This window comes from Mustela nivalis (genome assembly GCF_964662115.1).
Source record: "Mustela nivalis genome assembly, chromosome: 15".
Taxonomy (NCBI): domain Eukaryota; kingdom Metazoa; phylum Chordata; class Mammalia; order Carnivora; family Mustelidae; genus Mustela; species Mustela nivalis.
This window is the reverse complement of record NC_139034.1, coordinates 3724604-3742243: the sequence shown is the minus strand read 5'-3', so window position 1 is coordinate 3742243 and position 17640 is coordinate 3724604. Positions and strand designations below refer to the sequence as shown.

At 42.9% G+C, this 17640-nt stretch overlaps 1 protein-coding gene across 8 annotated transcripts in view; it reads left to right on the top strand.

The window, feature by feature from the left end:
* The window catches only part of GJA3 (gap junction protein alpha 3), a 35125-nt gene extending 17877 nt beyond the window's left edge, over positions 1 to 17248 (top strand). For 5 of the 8 annotated variants that reach the window (XM_082700910.1, XM_082700909.1, XM_082700906.1 and 2 more), the window contains one exon: positions 13823 to 16411. In XM_082700910.1, coding sequence (XP_082557036.1) covers positions 13840 to 15177 — 1338 coding nt within the window. In that variant the 5' untranslated portion in view covers positions 13823 to 13839 and the 3' untranslated portion in view covers positions 15178 to 16411. Of the gene's footprint in view, positions 1 to 11540; positions 11695 to 13822; positions 16412 to 16992 lie in introns of those variants that run through there. The other 3 variants (XM_082700908.1, XM_082700905.1, XM_082700912.1) reach the window with 2 other exon arrangements.
* The last annotated feature ends 392 nt before the right edge of the window (positions 17249 to 17640 follow it).

Genomic DNA, 17640 nt, shown 5'->3' with positions numbered 1-17640 from the left:
TTAGTGGTTTGCTTTAAATTTCCTGTTGACAAACTAAAGATACTAAACATAAAAATCACATTTTTTTCATTCACACCACCTGATTATCTCTACGAATTAACACTCATTCCACTCATGAAATTCCATTTCATATTAACCTTATAATGAATCTTTTAATCTAGAACATAGAAGAGATTTCTCTGTTGTATACTAATAGAAGTGGGTTTGAACAAGAAAAGTGAAATTATATTTATACTATAGAAATTATTATTGCAAAAATAGAAAACATTTTGACAGATGTAATTTGTGTCAGTAATACAAATGGAAAAATAAAATATCATAATTATAAGGCTGTGAGATTTTGTTCACTAAAACAAGAGTAAAGATAATAGCTGAATTTGCTTTAAAATGATATTGCTAATTTATATGATGGAGTAACAGGACTGTTCTTAGCATGTCAATAATATTTAACAATTTTAGCCACTTTGGAAAGGAAGAAAAAGAGCAAAAGCTTAAAATGGACTCTAACCCATTTTTCTAAACATACATTTTAATGTGTGGTAGAGCAATATAACTAAAAAGTCAGCTGTTGTCATCTCAACGTTCGGCCTGGTGCATAATCCCGTGAAGTCACGCGGAAGGGGAAGGTACACTGGACCAAGAGTAAAAAGTCAGGAGTTTTCATGCTGGCTTCAGCACTGTGGGCTTCGTAGCCTTCGGCAAATCACACTACCCTCTCGGGGCCTCCATATTCCCATATCCCCATCTGTAAAATGAAGAGGATAAACCAGACCACTTCTGAGGTTCTTTGAGCTCTAAAATGCTGTGATTCTATATTTCCTCCACGGATGAGCAAGATTCTTGAAGGATGTAATTTGGATTTATAAGGGGAAATTACCTTTTAACTGACCAGACTATATGAAGTCAGCGCTTGGTAATATGATTCCCACAGCCTGGTCTGTGTTTTAGTCAAGATCCTGTTCAGAGCACTAATATGTGGAAGTACCCCTATAATTTTCTTTATTGTTATTTACCCTTACACCAAGCCACCTTTCAGGAAATATTGGTAAATTGAATTTTACTTCAAGGGTAGTGATGTTTTTTTTCATTATTCAGTTACTAAAATTTTGAGGACTAATGTTGAAACACATTAAAATCATTGCTAAATTACACCAAAATGTGTAAGTAAAATGTTTAAATAAGTGAAAACTTCATGTGGTATTCTTAGGTCTTTCACAGAAGTTATTTTTAAAACTTTTAATGCCATTTAATAATTGGCAGGAGAAACTGGAGGACTCCACAGGGTAATGGAACAGGGAACACATTTGGAGGGTTTTAAAAGGAAGCCCAGTATAGCATGAATAGTATTGGAAGTGAGTCATGTTTCTAATTATACTCGACTATTTACATTTTTCTGTCAATTGAAGTGAAGCTCAACCAGCTGTTAATTTTCTAGCTTAATATTAGAACTCTAATTGTAGAAATGGTGACTTAATACTAATTTCTGGTAGGATTATTTATTTTATTCAAGTATTTCAAGAAGAAATACTGTGGATTAGAAGTTAAGGATATTTTTAATTTTGTAATTCTTAAATATAAAAATTGAAGACATTTGTTTTAAACTAATATAGTTGTTTAAGTTGCTTCCAACTCAAAATTAGCTCTTACTTCGCTTTTCAGTTACAGAATGTCAAAAACAAAAGAAAAACTGAGTTTTTCACTTTGACTAAAGATGAGAAGTGTTAACGATACTTACTTTAGCCAAGTAAAGATTTAAAGAGCACGTGACTTTTTATAAATAATTTAAAATCCAATCCCCCCAAAGAAAAAATTCCCACATGAGGGACGCCTAGGTGGCTCAGTGGTTTAAATCCTCTGCCTTCGGCTCGGGTCATGGTCTCAGGGTCCTGGGATCGAGCCCCGCATCGGGCTCTCTGTTCAGCAAGAAGCCTGCTTCTCTTTCTCCCTCTGCCTGCCTCTCTGTCTACTTGTGATCTTTGTCTGTCAAATAAATAAATAAATTCTAAAAAAAAAAAAAAAAAATTCCCACATGAAAGAGAAAATAGAGGGATAATAATAACACATGGATGGCAAGTGATGTCTATCCATTCTTATTTAGTAAATAAAATAAGTAGAATAAAAGTATAACTTAAGGTATACCTGGCTGGCTCAGTCAGTGGAGTATGCAACTCTTGATCTTGGGGTTATAAGTTTGGGGCCCATGTTGGGCGTAGAGATAACTTGAAAAATAAAATCTGAAAAGATAAAGTATAATTTAAAACAATTTAATGTTTCTGGAGATTTGTTCTCTGACAATAAATATATATGATTCTAACAGTGCTTTAAAATTATTGATAAAAAAAGTTAGAAAATTAGTGTTTTATAATTTCATTAAATCAGTTCGTCTCTCTGAGAGACATCATCTGTGTGAGAGTTATGTCTCCTGCCAGAGCATGAGATTACTGAAAAGTTAAGTAATAGAAACCCTGTGCTTTTCCATTTAAAATAAGGGATCCAGGATGCCTGGGTGGTTCAGTGGGTTAAACCTCTGTCTTTGGCTCAGGTCATGATCTCAGGGACCTGGGACCTAGCCCCATGTTGGGTGGTCTGCTTAGTGGGGAGCCTGCTTCCCCCTCTCTCTCTCTGCCTGCCTCTCTGCCTACTGTGATCTCTCTCTCTCTGTCAAATAAATAAATAAAATCTTTTAAAAACTAAAAAATAATAAAATAAGGAATCCCTTGAATCTGTACAGTAATAAACAATTTTACACTAAGATAAAGAATACCCTTAAATTATATATGCATATTTTAGAATAATACTAGCAAATACTAAAATCACATTATCTATTTAAAAGACCCATGGAGGGGGAACCTGGGTGGCTCAGTTGGTTAAGCGTCTGCCTTTGGCTTCGGTTATGACCCCAGGGTCTGGATTCAAGCCCCATGTTGGGCTCCTAGCTCAGTAGGGAGCCTGCTTCTCCTTTCCCTCTGCCCCTTCCCCTTGCTTATGCCCACTCTCACTATATGTCTCAAATAAATAAATAAAATCCTCAAAAAAAAATTTTTTTTAAATTAAAGATCCGTAGGGACTTTCTGTAGATTTATTCTGTATACTACAAATATAGCATTGTGATAAGACATTGGAAAAAATAACAAAATAAACTTTCATTCTTTTTCAAGCATGTCAAAACTGGTTGTTTAGCTAAAGAAAACTAAGACTAATATTTTAAAAGCCTTAAATAAGATTTGGAACCAAACAAAAGATCTGCTGTTGCTTTTTCTTTTAAGATTTTATTTATTTATTTGACACAGACAGAGATCACAAGTAGGCAGAGAGGCAGGCGGAAAGCGGGGAGAAGCAGGCTCCCCACCAAGCAGAGAGCCTGATGCAGGGCTCAGGGGCCCAGGACCCTGAGATCATGAGCTGAAGGCAGAGGCCCAACCCACTGAGCCACCCAGTGCCCCCCAAATAAAGGATTCTAAGTACAAATACCATACAAAATCATAAGAAAATACCATGATTGATTTTCTGCCAGTAAATTTGAAACTTAGAAATGGAAAATTTTCTAAAATACATGAACTGGGCTCCTGGGTGGCTCAGTGGGTTAAGCCTCTGCCTTCAGCTCAGGTCATGATCCCAGGGTCCGCATCGGGCTCTCTGCTCAGCAGGGAGTCTACTTTCCTCCCTCTCTCTCTCTGCCTACCTCTCTGCCTACTCCTGATCTCTGTCTGCCAAATGAATAAATAAAATCTTTTTAAAAAATAAAATAAAATACATGAACTATCAAAATTCATTTAAATAGCAACCCAAATTATGCAAATAACAGTTAATGAAATTGAATTTATAATCTAGGCTGGCTTCCTCAAAAAGACATTAATCCCAAACTCTTATAGCAAAATCTTACACAAGCTTATTCAGAGAATTTTTAATTTTTCAGGCTAAAATAGGTTTTTTACCAAAAGCCAATGGTAGTACAAAAAATTGAGACCAATCTTGGGTATGAACAAGCACTCCAAAATAAAGTAGTGGCAAATTGAATGTGATAGAATATTAAAAATAAAATCAGGACCAATAGGCTACTTCACCATCTCAAAATCACAATAGCAGGAAAAAAGTAATTTACTAAATCCAATACTCACTCATGACTTAGAAAACAACAACAAACAAACCATTAACAAAGATTGGAAGAAAACTTCCTTGACCTAATAAAATTTGCATCATGCTTAATGATAAAGTTTCAGAAGCATTCATGTTAAAGAAAAAAATGAGAGAAGATATCACCAACTCTACATTGTGCTAGGAGTCCTGGCCAGTATAAGAAGACAAGAAAAAGAAATAACAGGAATTAGAACAAGGGGAGGAAGAAACAAATCTGTCCTTAACAGCAGATGATATGATTATGTGTTACTTGGAAAATCCAAAGGAATCTCCTATTTGAACTAGTAAGTCTTTCTAACAGATTGCTGGATACAAAGATCAATATATTAAAACAATGTTCCTAAGTACCAATAATAATCAAAAGTTATAATGAAAAAAACTATTTGGAACAAAAAAAAAACTAGAACAAGAATAATTTAGGAATCTATCTAACAAAAAAATGTGTAAATCTTTTAGGAACATTATCCTAAAGCACTACTGAAAGGCATGAAGAAGGTCAACATCAGTGGATCAGTTGTGTTTATTGGTGGGGAAACTAGATTGTAAAGAGCTAAGTTTGATTTATCTTTAAGTATCATGCAATTCCAATTAAAACCAAGTCTCAGATTTTTGTGGAACTTGACAAGCTCTACCTAAATTTCGTATGGATAAAATGAAAGGCCAGAAATTGTCTAGAAAATATGAAGAACAGAGTTGGGGGACTTGTTGTACCAGATACCAAGTATATCTAGAACTGTTGCCATTAGGTGTCCTGCTGGTTGGTGTGATCAGTTGTTGTCTTCTGGAGATGGAAAACAATGTTGCGTGTTGTTTAATCTGAAACTTCAGAGGTTCCGTTTTTTTCCTCTTTCATGCTTGTCTATGTGGTTGAACTTTTCCCAATGCTGTGCCTCTGTGTTGTTAAGTGACATTGGGCCAGGTTTTAAAAGTCTAGTTCCCTTCTTGCTCTTTAGTCTTAGAAGCTCAGACAAAGCTAAACATTGGAATTGATGTTGTAGAGTAAAAGAAGAAAGGGTCTTTGGTTATTTTGGTGATTTTTTTCTGATTTCTGGTTCCTTTTTAAAGAGTCAAACCAGAATTATGGAAAAAGTGTGGTAAGTACATAGTACCATGGGCTAGGTCCTGTGGCATCTGGAACTTATGGTCTTAAATGGGAGCACTTAAAAGAGGCAGGTAGATGTAAAAGAAGCTAATGGAAAACAGCTTTCCACCTGGGAAGAAGATAACTAGATAAGCCCTTTTTCATTGTATCATTTTTGTGACTAGCTCAGCCTACCATGTTCTTTTAATATTTGTGCCAAGTCAGGAATGGCAAAAAGAAAATTAGCATTTGAGCTATGCTGCCTCATCCCAAACCCCAGCAGACGTTACTAATGGAACATAGAACTCTTTCTGGCTGAGCCTATACGTGACTCAAAATCCTACTCCACAATGTTCGAAGCAATCACAAACAGGCAAAAAATTAGTTTGCCTAGCCATACTCCATGTTGTATTACCTCTAATTTACTGACCAAGTAACAATGCTTTTTTGTTGTTGTTGTTGTTGTTGTTGTTTAGATTTTATTTATTTGACAGAGAGAGAAATCACAAGTAGGCAGAGAAGCAAGCAGAGAGAGGGGAGGAAGCAGGCTCCCTGCAGAGCAGAGAGCCCGATGCGGGGCTCCATCCCAGGACCCTGGGATTATGACCTGAGCTGAAGGCAGAGGCCTTAACTCACTGAGCCACCCAGGTGCCCCAAGTAACAATGTTTTCAGTGTCAAAATATTGGTACAAAAGAGAATCAAGCAGAATATAAATGATACATTTTGGGTGTTATTCCAAACTAAGAGTTACATTTCCTAATAAGCAGATCTTTTGCAAGTTTGTCCTTCTGTATTCAACCTGAAGATGCTGGAGTGCCCCAGGGCATGGTCTTCAGCCTCCTTGTCCTTCTCCCCTGCCCTTAGATAATCTCAGTCCAGTCTCAGGGTTTGATGATGACTCCCAAATGTTTATCTCCAGCTTTAACAGTTACACGTCTAATAGGTATCTCAAACTTAACATTTTCAGAATAGAACTTGTGATTCCCATGCCTTTCTCAAACCTATAACTCCTCTGGTTTCCCCGTCTTGGTAAATGGCAGTTCCCTTCCTGTTCAGGGCAGAAACCTTGGCGTCTCCCGAGCGCTACCCCAACCCTTGACCTGTCAGCACATCGTGCTGGACCTACCTTCAGAATCTGTGCAGACTCAACTATTTGTCATCACTGTCACTTTTCTGGATTATAGTACAGTGTCCTCACCAGACCCTCTGCTTTTCCCTTGCCCACAGCCCCCTTTACCCCATGCCTGTTCCCAACACAACAACCAGAGGGAATCTGTGAGGATGTAAGTCAGATTGTGTCACTCTTCTGTTCCAGTCCTCCAGTACATTCTTATCTCACGTGGAGTAAAAGCCAAAGTCTGTCCACCTCCCCACTTCCTCTTTGACCTGCTTGTCTGCCTGTCTGCTCCTGGTTGGCTTTGCTTCCCCCATACTGTCCTCGCCTTCTGCAGCACACCAGGTTTGCTCTCGGCTGGAAGCCTTGCTCTGCCTGGAATGTTTGTCCCTCCTTTCTGAGGCCCAGCTCTTCACTCAGATGTCACCCTCTCAGGGAGGCCCCCAGTCCTCCGCAGCCCCTGTACTTCCCTCTGTGCTGCCCCGCAGCACTCTGTCTGCCCACAGCAGTGTCTGACATCTCTTACTTCTCTTCTGTCCACTGTCTTTCCCAGACCAGACAGCACTCCTCTGCTTTGCTCAGCGCTGAATGCCTCCCACGTAGTAGCTTTCACTCAGTCCTCACTGCATGGCCACAACTTGTACATAGATAGGTCTGGCTGGGCAAGGAATTCGGGGAGCCCAGTCCCTTTCTCATCCTCTCTGTTCCCTAGTTATCAAACCTTTTTTCTTCTTAGGAGCTCAAGTCCTGCCCTGGCCTGAGAAGACGACCTCTGGCTTGACCTCACTGAGAAGAGTCTTGTCATCACTTTGGAGAGCACTCGCCCTACATCTGCCTTCTCAGCCCCTCTCCCGCCCTTTTGCTCCTTCCTGGTGCTGAGCAGGCTGACTGTCCCTCCGCCCTCCTGTACCCATGACTCCACCACTTTGATGCCAAACATCCACAGCCCTCCCTATCTCAGAAATGCCTCCTCTGAGCCTTATTCCCCCACTTTTTATCCATTTTGCATCTCTCCTTCCTTTAAGTTCTAGACTTATTGAACAAATGCTCTCCATACCATGTCTCCATTTCTCTCCCACATTCTACCTCTTTAACCACGGGCCTGAACTTTTGTTTCTGCCCCAGAGCTCCCACTGGACTGAGCATTTAAAGACCATCAGTGGCTTCCCTGGGAGATCAAAGGGCCTTTTCTTTATGTCCATCCATCTGAACACGCCAAAGAATGTTGACACTGTTAGTCACCTCCTTCTTCAAAACCCTCCTTTGGCTTCCTCACTTCTGTGTTGCCCTAGTTCTCCAGTCCTGTTGGCCGCTCTCAGAGAATATGCCTTCTGATGTGAACAGTATTCCCAGCAGGTGAGGGGGATTCTGGTGCTTCTTGGGCAAAGTAAAATGTAGACATTCAATCTTAGTAGCTCAGGTAAAGCTAATGTTGGGGTCAATTCCATAAGGAAGAAAGGGTCTTCTCTTTTGATGTTATTTGATATTATTTTGATAACAAAATAAATACAGCCCAAACAATATGAACCTGTCTGCCCCCCTCCCCCGAGGAATGCCCCTTCCCTCCACACTATCTGGGGGTTGCTGCTGTCTGTCTGCTTAGTCTTGGGCTCTTACTCACTTGGTCAGTCCTGCCATCCTTCACCAAAGCACTGGCTGCACACACTGTGTGCAGTGAGTATTTTCCCACACTGCTCCTCCTCTGTTTCGCTGGATTTTCCATGAATTCTGTCCTTGGTGCTTTCTTTGCTCTACCTTCTTCACTCAGGAGAGGTGGAGGCACACTGTGGACCCTCTGCCCAGTCTTCTCTACTTCCATGCCTCCAGCTTCCTCCTGGACAGTTTCACTCATATCTCCCACCACTACTTTTGATTCATACAGTCACAAAACCAGAGTATTCATCCTTTCTTCTAATCCCATATTAACACGCCTCCCAAATGTTTTTCTCTTCAAATGGCCCCCTGGTTTTCCCACTTGGGCTCAGAAATAGGAGGCTTGTCTTTTGTCCATGCCTCTCTCTCTTTCAGTCTCTGACTAGGCAGACTCTACATTCTGCTTTATTTTTGTCTGCAGACTGTGTCTCCTTTCTGTCCTTCCTTTTTCCATTCACCCCCGCTGTAATCTAGCTGGGGCCTTCAGCACTCACTCAGAGATTACCACTCTTCCTGAGTCCTTGTTAGAGGGACGCTTTCTTTTCTGAACAGCGCTTTCAGCATATCTCTCTGCTCTCGATGTCTTTTCATTCATCCCACCAGTGTTTACTGAGCGGCTGTTATGTTCAGAGTGCAGCCCGTCTAGCTGTTTTGAGCAGAAGCAGCCATTTAAACTCACTGCTCTAGTACAAGGCCCCTGTTTCAGCCATGCCAGATCACACTGCCATGGGAACGCCATTCTGGCCTTGAAATTCACTCCCATCCCTCTTCTCCTATCCAAAATCCCTCTCCCAAACCCAGCTCAAATATCACCCTTCCCTGGCTGGCTTTCCCTGGCTACGTGTTCCGGTATTAAAATCTCTTTTCTCTGGAATCCCTCTGCACCCACATAGCTCCCCCATTTTCCTGAAGTTTCCCATCTCCACAAATAGATTTCAAGATAGAGACCATGTTTTTACCTCCACACTATTCAACAGAATGTGCAGCCCAGAGTTGAGCACAAGATTGTAACTAGACAAATAGCCATTGATGGATCTGAAGGGACACTCAGCATATCCTGAAGGCCAAGGGGAAACTGTATAACTTTGAGAGGGAAAGTATAACTCTCAGAAGAACATGGAAGCAGCCACATAAGCTATACAATGTAAGATCTTGTTTTGCAGTAATGTCAGAATCTAAGTTTTCATTGAAATCAAAGTAAAAACAAGTTAAATGTCATCTCATGGAGATTCATATGGCATCCAAGGAATATAGAATCCCACTACCACTGAGGTAGACCAGTTCTCTAAAAAGTGCTCAGTATTGTAGCTGTGGTGCTCTATAAGTAGTTCACAAGCACTCCCAGTGTGAGCTTTCAGGAATTGCTCTAGTTTTGTCCTGAATTGACTCTGTACATTGACAATAAGAAAAAACCCATTTTTCTCTTTCAAGCAGAAAGATATTTCATTCAGTCACCGTGTTTGTCTCACTTGATGTCAGCCCAAAGTGGATCACTTTGTTGTCTGTTGTTCGTACGTAGCCAGCAGAGCTCTGCTGTTCTGGGTGTGCTTCACTCCTCCCCTGTCGTTTTCTCACGGAATTGGTCTTAGGTATATGATTAAAAAGTGAGATTGACAAAACATCTTAAGAACATCTGCGTGGTGTCTGGAGCAGACTTGGATGGCTCTGAAGAGAGGTGGATGTCGCTTCTGCTTTGGAGGCTCTGATTTTGATCTGATCTCAACCCATACTGCTAGTCTTCCCATAGATGGTTCGGTCCTCTTGTTAGTTTTTTTCTTCATTCATTCATACATTTCCAAAACAAAACCCAAACTGTGGGGTGCCTGGCTGGCTCTGTCAGTTAAGCTGGATCATGATCCCAGGGTCCTGGGATGGAGCTGTATCCAGCTCCTTGCTCAGGGGGAGCTGCTTCTCCCTCTGCCTCTGCCTGCTACTCCCCCTCCTTGTGTACTCTCTCTCCTTCTCTCTTTCTCTCTATCAAATAAATAAAGAAAATCTTTTTTAAAAAAAATAATAAATCCAAAGTGTGAAGTGTAGTAGTAATAAGACTCAGCAGTCAGTGATGGGATACAAACAGCCTGGTCCTTACTTTAGAAGAAATTGGCAGACTGCCATGGCGGGAGAATCCAATTTATGCTCTGTGCCATCAGTGATAACCATTGTCAGGGTTCGTGTTGCATCTCAGAGATCCCAGGACCATTCTCCTCTAACATTGGGCCAATAATGTTACTGTATTTGTCTTTTGTGTGCTTATCAAGAGGTCTATGGAGTAGAAACCGTAATTAAGGAATAATAAGAGGAATCAGACTTTTTCAAAAACTAGAACTTTGAAACATGAAAGTCATGGTCATTAATCCTTTATGATGATAAACATGATGAAAATGCAAAGGAATAGGAAAAGAAATGAAAATCAACCAGTTCTAGAAATACTATGGTTAACATTTCGGTATCATTCTTGCTCTTCCTTTTGCATAGATGAATGTGTAAAATGTGTGGTATCAGACTAGAATTTTGTATTAGGCTTTTGTTATTTAACATTACAGCATGAATATCTCTTCATGTCATTAACGATCTTAAAAATTATATCTAGTGAATACCTTGTATTTCAGTAGTTATGAATGTTATTTTGGTAGTTATGAATGAACCATAGCTTTTCATTTATGCCTGTCTTTATTGTATAAAGAATTAAAAGGAGAGTATCAGTTTGGAATTCTTTTGTCTATAGGCCATAGAAAACCTAACTTGATCAAATAGAGATTTTTCCTTCACATAAATCTGGAGATTGCTGTTGGGTGTGATCCAGCAGGTCCATAATGTCACAATAGGTGCCTTGGACTTTCTTGACCATTCCCTCACACTTATTGACACATGCTTGCAAGGGGACTGCCCAGCTCCAGGCACCACATCTGTACTCACTATGGGAAGAAGGGGGAAGGGACAGCAAAGGTAGCATCTGCCCTTTTATTAGAAAACCAAAATCTTTCCCAGAAGCTCCCCGAGCCAACTTCTTACACCTTATTGGATATAACAGAAAGAAGTAGGAAAGCAAGCATTTCCCTTCCCAGTCAGGCAGGCAAGGGAGAGGAAGAATGGGAGTAGGATCTGGGTTAAGCCAGATTCTGGTGTCAGCCTTGGGCACTATTATGTATTTAACTTGTCGTCCTTTAGTGGACACTTCTGTTTCCAATTATTCCTTCTTATAAGTAATTCCTAGTAAATATCCATGTTTATCCATTCATCAAAATCTCTGATTATTTCTTTGGTATGATGTTACAGGAGTAGAACTACAGGTTAGAGGTATCATGGCTTTTATATCTCTTCATACACATTACTAAGCTCCTTTCCAAGAAAAGTCTTCCAGTGCATGCTACCACACAGAGCATGAGCCATGGGCATCCCCATTTCGGAAACACTCTTAGTCATCCCATCTTTAGGACTTAATGAGTCTCAGCAACTACCAGAGTACCAGCTAAGTATGTGGATGGTGACACATCGTGTTTCTCTAGGTTACAATCAGAGGTCATGATGGAACTTGAAGGCTATCTATCTGAAAGTGTTTTGCAGCACCCAGACCTAAAGAACCTAAAGAACTCTGGAGAGGCTGAGCCAGCAAAGAAGAGTAGCAAGATGCCACAAGCACCTGCCCTATCCTCCTCATCTGATTTACTAGTTGCATAAATATTTACCTAGCCCCATGTTTCTCAACAGGTGCAGAATGGGCATTTGGGGAGGGCTGGGTCTTTACTGTGAAAAATTTCCTTTTTTGCCTCCCTGGCCCTGCAAGGAAATGGCAGCAACACTTTCAGCCTCTGTGAGAAGCGAACCCTCCTCATGGTGTTATGGGCTACCAGGCTTATGGGGAGAACCTATCAGGCATGTTGCTTTGACTCCTTTTCAGCACGTTGTGTTGTGCTCAACAAGACTGGGAAGGTAGCAGGAAGAAGTATTAAGTATTTAAGTATTAAGTATTTACCCCACGCCAATCTTTTCTTAGAGATTTCCAGAAATGCACTACAGACATCAAGGAGGAAAGGTTATGCATGCAAACCCCAAGCTCAAAACTAGAGTAAAGGAGAAAGTTCACAAGAAGTGAAGGTGGTTAAAGGTGGTTTCCTATAGATACTCAGAAGGCTGTGGTTGTCTAGGGAGAGCAAGGAGAGAGGATGTTAGAAGGTGTGGGAGGATGGAAAGAACCTCCTGGAATGTAAAGAGAGCAAGAGCCATTAAGCCAGGGCCATGATAAGGGGGAAGAGAAAACACAGGGCCCCTGTGTTAGCCTGAGTTGGCCACTCTTGAAGGGAGAGAGGAGGTAAGTGACAGGTCAATAGGCCAGTCCCTGGATTGGAGCCAAGTTTCAAGTTGAAGAGCTAGCACGTGCAAAGGCCTAACCGCAGAGTCCTAGGGACCACAGGAAGTTTGGTATCACCAGTGTTTGTTCAGGGACTGAAGGATGGTCAACACTATGCAAGCCTTTTGTCTTATGCCCCAGAGGAGAATCTCCAGCAGATTGAAGGGAGGGGCCGGGGCTAGGGGCCGAGATGCCAGTTAGGGACCCCATGACTGTCTAAGGAGGAGCTGGGTTGAGGAGAAGCAGGATGTAACCTAGTATGTAACACCTGACATTCCTTCATGGAAGAGTGCGTTGTTTCACGTTCAGTAATTAAGTTTCTAAATTAAAATATTTTACCTGCCAAGAACATGCCAAATAGAACAGATACCAGTCACAATATAGGACAAGGAGGCTGGTGCGATATGTGAATGGTAATATTTTTCTAAAGACCTCAAATGACCAAAACAAAGGCTTGAAAGTTTATTCTAGGAGAGGGTTAACAGTTGTCTTTTCTTTAGATCATGGTGAATAAAGTTTTGTTTTGTTTATCTGCCTCTGAACCAATTCATAATAGTTAATATTTTTAAACATTTTAAAATTCAAGAAGAGAAGAGTGTTTTTAAGGCTGCCGGAATTTGTACATACACTTAGAGCTTGGGCCGCTTTCCTTAGCGAAGAATGAGAGAACAGAGCTCTTTTGGCTTTAGCTGGAAGCATTTGGCCTGTTTGAACAGTAGCGACAGGGAGGACACCTTGTAATCTTGGTCCCCTGTGTCTGCGGAACACTGCTACCTTCCCAGAGGCCGCCTGCGGGCCCTCCCTCCACCTAGGATGCAGCTCACCGCACCCAAAAAAATGACCATCGTCCCATCTTACAGACGGAGATACAGGCTCCTGCCTGGGGATGTGCAGTGAGTTAACCATGCATGGAACATTTGCAAAGTGAAAAAGAAAGGAAATAATAGGTAGTAGGTTAATGTGTGGTAGAAGTTATGAATTCATCAGGGGGAGAGTTGCTGTAATCTCACAGGAACAGAAAGGGCGAGGTTAGTAAAGGACCCAAGCTGTGTACCCCACAGCACCAGAGCTGCCTTGGAGACTGGGCCCTGGAAGAGAGCAGGATGGGGAGTTAGAAGCCAGGGGAGAGTTATTTTCTCCTCAGGCAAGTTATCTCCCTTTGGAGCTCTAGTTTCCTCATCGCTGAAGGAAGGGCTTAAGTCGCTCTTGGGCATCTCCTTGGTGTCACCGCTTGTGTCCTGTAACAGTAGTTCCGTGTTATGCGGACACTGAGGGCGTTTCTGTAACCCTGCTCAGCGCGATGGTGGACGCACACGCACACTCGTGCTGCAGAAAGCTCTGCAGCGCCTCCCTGGTTTGGAAGTGGGACTACAGCTCCCCCAGCAGCGATATTCCAGCGCCATCTGCCGAGGCCTGCCCCTAGGGATGTTTGGACCCTACAGCTTGCCAACCTTAGGCTTCCTATTAACCAGCGATGTTCCCTTGCAGGTTAGCACTCTGAAGCAATGGGCGACTGGAGCTTTCTGGGGAGACTATTAGAGAACGCACAGGAGCACTCCACGGTCATTGGCAAGGTTTGGCTGACGGTCCTGTTCATCTTCAGGATCCTGGTACTGGGCGCCGCAGCCGAGGAGGTGTGGGGAGACGAGCAGTCGGACTTCATGTGCAACACGCAGCAGCCCGGCTGCGAGAACGTCTGCTACGACAAAGCCTTCCCCATCTCCCACATCCGCTTCTGGGTGCTGCAGATCATCTTTGTGTCCACGCCCACCCTCATCTATCTGGGCCATGTGCTGCACATCGTGCGCATGGAAGAGAAGAAGAAAGAGCGGGAGGAAGAGCTGCTGAAGAGCGACGGGCCGGCTGCACGCTGTGGGTCGGGCAGCCACAGCCAGAAGGACAAACCACCGGTGAGGGATGACCGGGGCAAGATCCGAATCGCCGGGGCCCTGCTCCGGACCTACGTCTTCAACATCATCTTTAAGACACTGTTCGAAGTGGGCTTCATCGCTGGGCAGTACTTTCTGTACGGCTTTGAGCTGAAGCCACTGTACCGCTGTGACCGGTGGCCCTGCCCCAACACGGTGGACTGCTTCATCTCCAGGCCCACGGAGAAGACCATATTCATCATCTTCATGCTGGCAGTGGCCTGCGTGTCCCTCTTACTCAACATGCTGGAGATCTACCACCTGGGCTGGAAGAAGCTTAAACAAGGGATGACCAACTATCGCTCAGACACCCCTGAATCCAGGGTAGGGGCCACAAAACCTGGGGGTGTAAGCCCACTCCTTCTTCCCTCCCACTCGGCCCCGCCCACGGTTACCATCGGATTCCCACCTTACTATGCTCACTCTGCCTCTTCTCTGGGACAGGCCACAGGGGCGGGCTACCCCGGGGCCCCTCCACCAGCAACAGACTTTGACATGGCAGCCCTGTCCGAGGCCCCTGGGAAGGACCACCCTGCGAAGTTCTACAACGGCAACCACCACCTGCTAATGACAGAGCAGAACTGGGCCAACCAGGAGGCTGAGCAGCAGACTTCTGCTAGGAAGGCCTCCCTTCCAGCTTCGGGTTCTGCATCCCTGAGCCCTACAGGCAGCACCAAGGAGCTCCCTCAGGAGGGTGGTGTGGGAAGCAATGCACCTGGCCTGTTGGAGAATGGGAACGGCAGCAGCTTGGGAGAGAGCAAATTGGAAGTGACTCCCGATGATGGGGAGGAGCAGCCAGTGACCACCGCAGTGGAGATGCATGTGCCTCCCTTGCTCCCAGCAGACCCCGGACGATCAAGCAAGGCTAGTAAGTCCAGTGGCGGTCGGGCCAGACCCAATGACTTGGCCATCTAGTGGTGGTCTCTCCAGACAGCGTTATAATAACCTCTTTTCTAGCAACCAAAAACAAAAGAGCAGTTCCAGTCTGCAGGTAGAGAAAGCCTGGAGTGAGAGAGCACTGGAGTGGAGGAAGGGAAGATCAACCTGAAGAGAGCAGGTTTCTGTGTGTCCATGCTTGCTGTTCTTAACACTGTGAGGTAGAGTGGGGAGAACGTCCACGTTTGCTGAGATGGGGAGGTAGGGGCAAAGTGGGTGCAGGGGCTGTTGACCTTTAAAGACATTCCCAACAAGCCAAGAGTCCAGCAACCTGGGCCACCTTTGCAGGTGCTGCTGCCCAGCCTTGGGCTCCTACTGTCTCTGTGGGTAACTGTTCTGCTGTGGTAAAGCAACAGGTGTCTGCAGTCACTTCAGCTCGGGGCAATTAGGTTTACCATTCCTATTCTCTCCAGAGCCTCTGGGCTGCCCAGAAAGTTGTAGACACACTTAGCACTATCTCTGTTTGATACCTTGAACTTCATTTGGGATATTTGCCAAACTGCACTAAAAAAAGATTTAGAGCAAGTCCATATAGTGTCATTTGAGTTTCTGAAATTGCCTGTGAAGCCCAGGATATCAAACTGTATGCTTCGTGACAAGTGACAATGAGCAGCTACCCTCCAGAGGCAGAGTCAGTGCAGGCAAGAGCCACAGAGGTTGCTGGTAAGAAAGCAGGGAAAAATGCAGCAACACTTGAGATAATTTTTAAACAGCTGAGGAAATTGAAATGAAAGTGTGGCATGTATGCCTTAGGTATTTATTTTTAAATTGATACTTTGTGCTTTGATCTGAATTGTACAGGAATGCCTATCTTCCCCCACTTTCTTTCAGAAGAAATGAAAGAAAAATAGTACTATTAAAATGAATACTGACTAAGGGACTGCTAATTTGTCCCATTACGTACTAGTAAAACTTTGAACTTTTTAAAAAGAAATTTTGACCTTATGAGTCAGCTAATTGCTATGCGAATGTACCATTTAAAAAAAAATAAAGGCAGGGTAAATTTAAGTGCATTTCAAGTACTTCAAGTTGTGAAGTTTTTGAATGGAAGGTTAAAAGCTAACTACTCTTGCCAGAAAAATTATTTATACAGATGAATCAATGACCTACATTTTTTTTAACAGTACAAAATAAAACTCTTTGAGTTTTCTAACCATTCTTTGTGGGCAGCCTGTTTGCTTTCTAAAGTGTAAATAAAAGTATCTGGGTTTTACTTCCTGTGTAAGTGCATGTGCTGATTTCGGACGTGTGCCCCATTTGTCACCCACGCAGATTGCTGCACTGACAGCGAAGGCTCTTTCTCTACATGGGTGTGGCTGGAACGTGGCAGAATTTTCTGTACTGCACACCCTGCTGTTGTGTCTGAGTCGCTGTTTGTTTGAAAACCAATGAACAGTGGTAATGCTGAGCCCCGTCCTTCTCACACTCCAACTTCCACTGAGTGCTGTCAGCCCTTATTCAGCAAAACACCAAACACTTGCCAATTTGATTCATTCCTTTGTGTAAATCAACACCAATTTCCCGATGACTTATGGGGGGTTACACTCCAAAACGTAATTTGTGTTTTATATGGTAAAGAGTGACCCACTAGCAACCTGATGAGAAGACTGCAATTCCCATTCTCAGATAAATGTGTGCAACTAGTTCATTAAGCCTTATGCTTGCTGCAGAATGAACTTAGATAATCTCCTCAGCTTGAAAGATGCCAGCTTCCCATAAATATCCTTTAGGCTTTTCTCAAACAGATTTGAGAATTACAGAAAATTGAGTGGCTATTTTCTCCATTCTCCCCAGGCTAGGACCCAACTCATCACTGTAGATTGCAGAGGAGAGAAGATTGATCATCACCTACAGTGGATGCCTTAGGCTTCATGCAGTAGGACCTAGTTCTCTGGGGTGAGAAGGGCCACCAACAAATCTTAGTTTGAAAAGCATTCTTGGCTCAGTGGGTTAAGCTGCTGCCTTCGGCTCAGGTCATGATCTCAGGGTCCTGGGATCAAGTCCCGCATCGGGCTCTCTGCTCAGCAGGGAGCCTGCTTCCCTCTCTCTCTCTCTCTCTGCCTGCCTCTCTGACTACTTGTGATTTCTCTCTGTCAAGTAAATAAATAAAATCTTTTTAAAAAAAAGCATTCTGATTTAAAAAAAAAAAATAGCTTTGGTCACAATTCAGTTAATAGACAGCCAAAGTGGATGTGAACACTGGTCCTTTAGGTTCTCCCATAATAAATGTTAATAGAAAGCTTCTGATTTACCCACAATTTGATTTTGGCTGGGGTTGGAGATAAGTGTGAGAGCTATAATTGTATTTAGTTTTTACATTTTAAAATTGGATTTTATCCACCACATGTTGATGAAGACGCCAATATTGTGAATTGACCATAGTCTAGCTGGCCCGTGTCGTGCATGAGTAGGAGTGTGAAATTTGATTCACCTCCTTGAAAA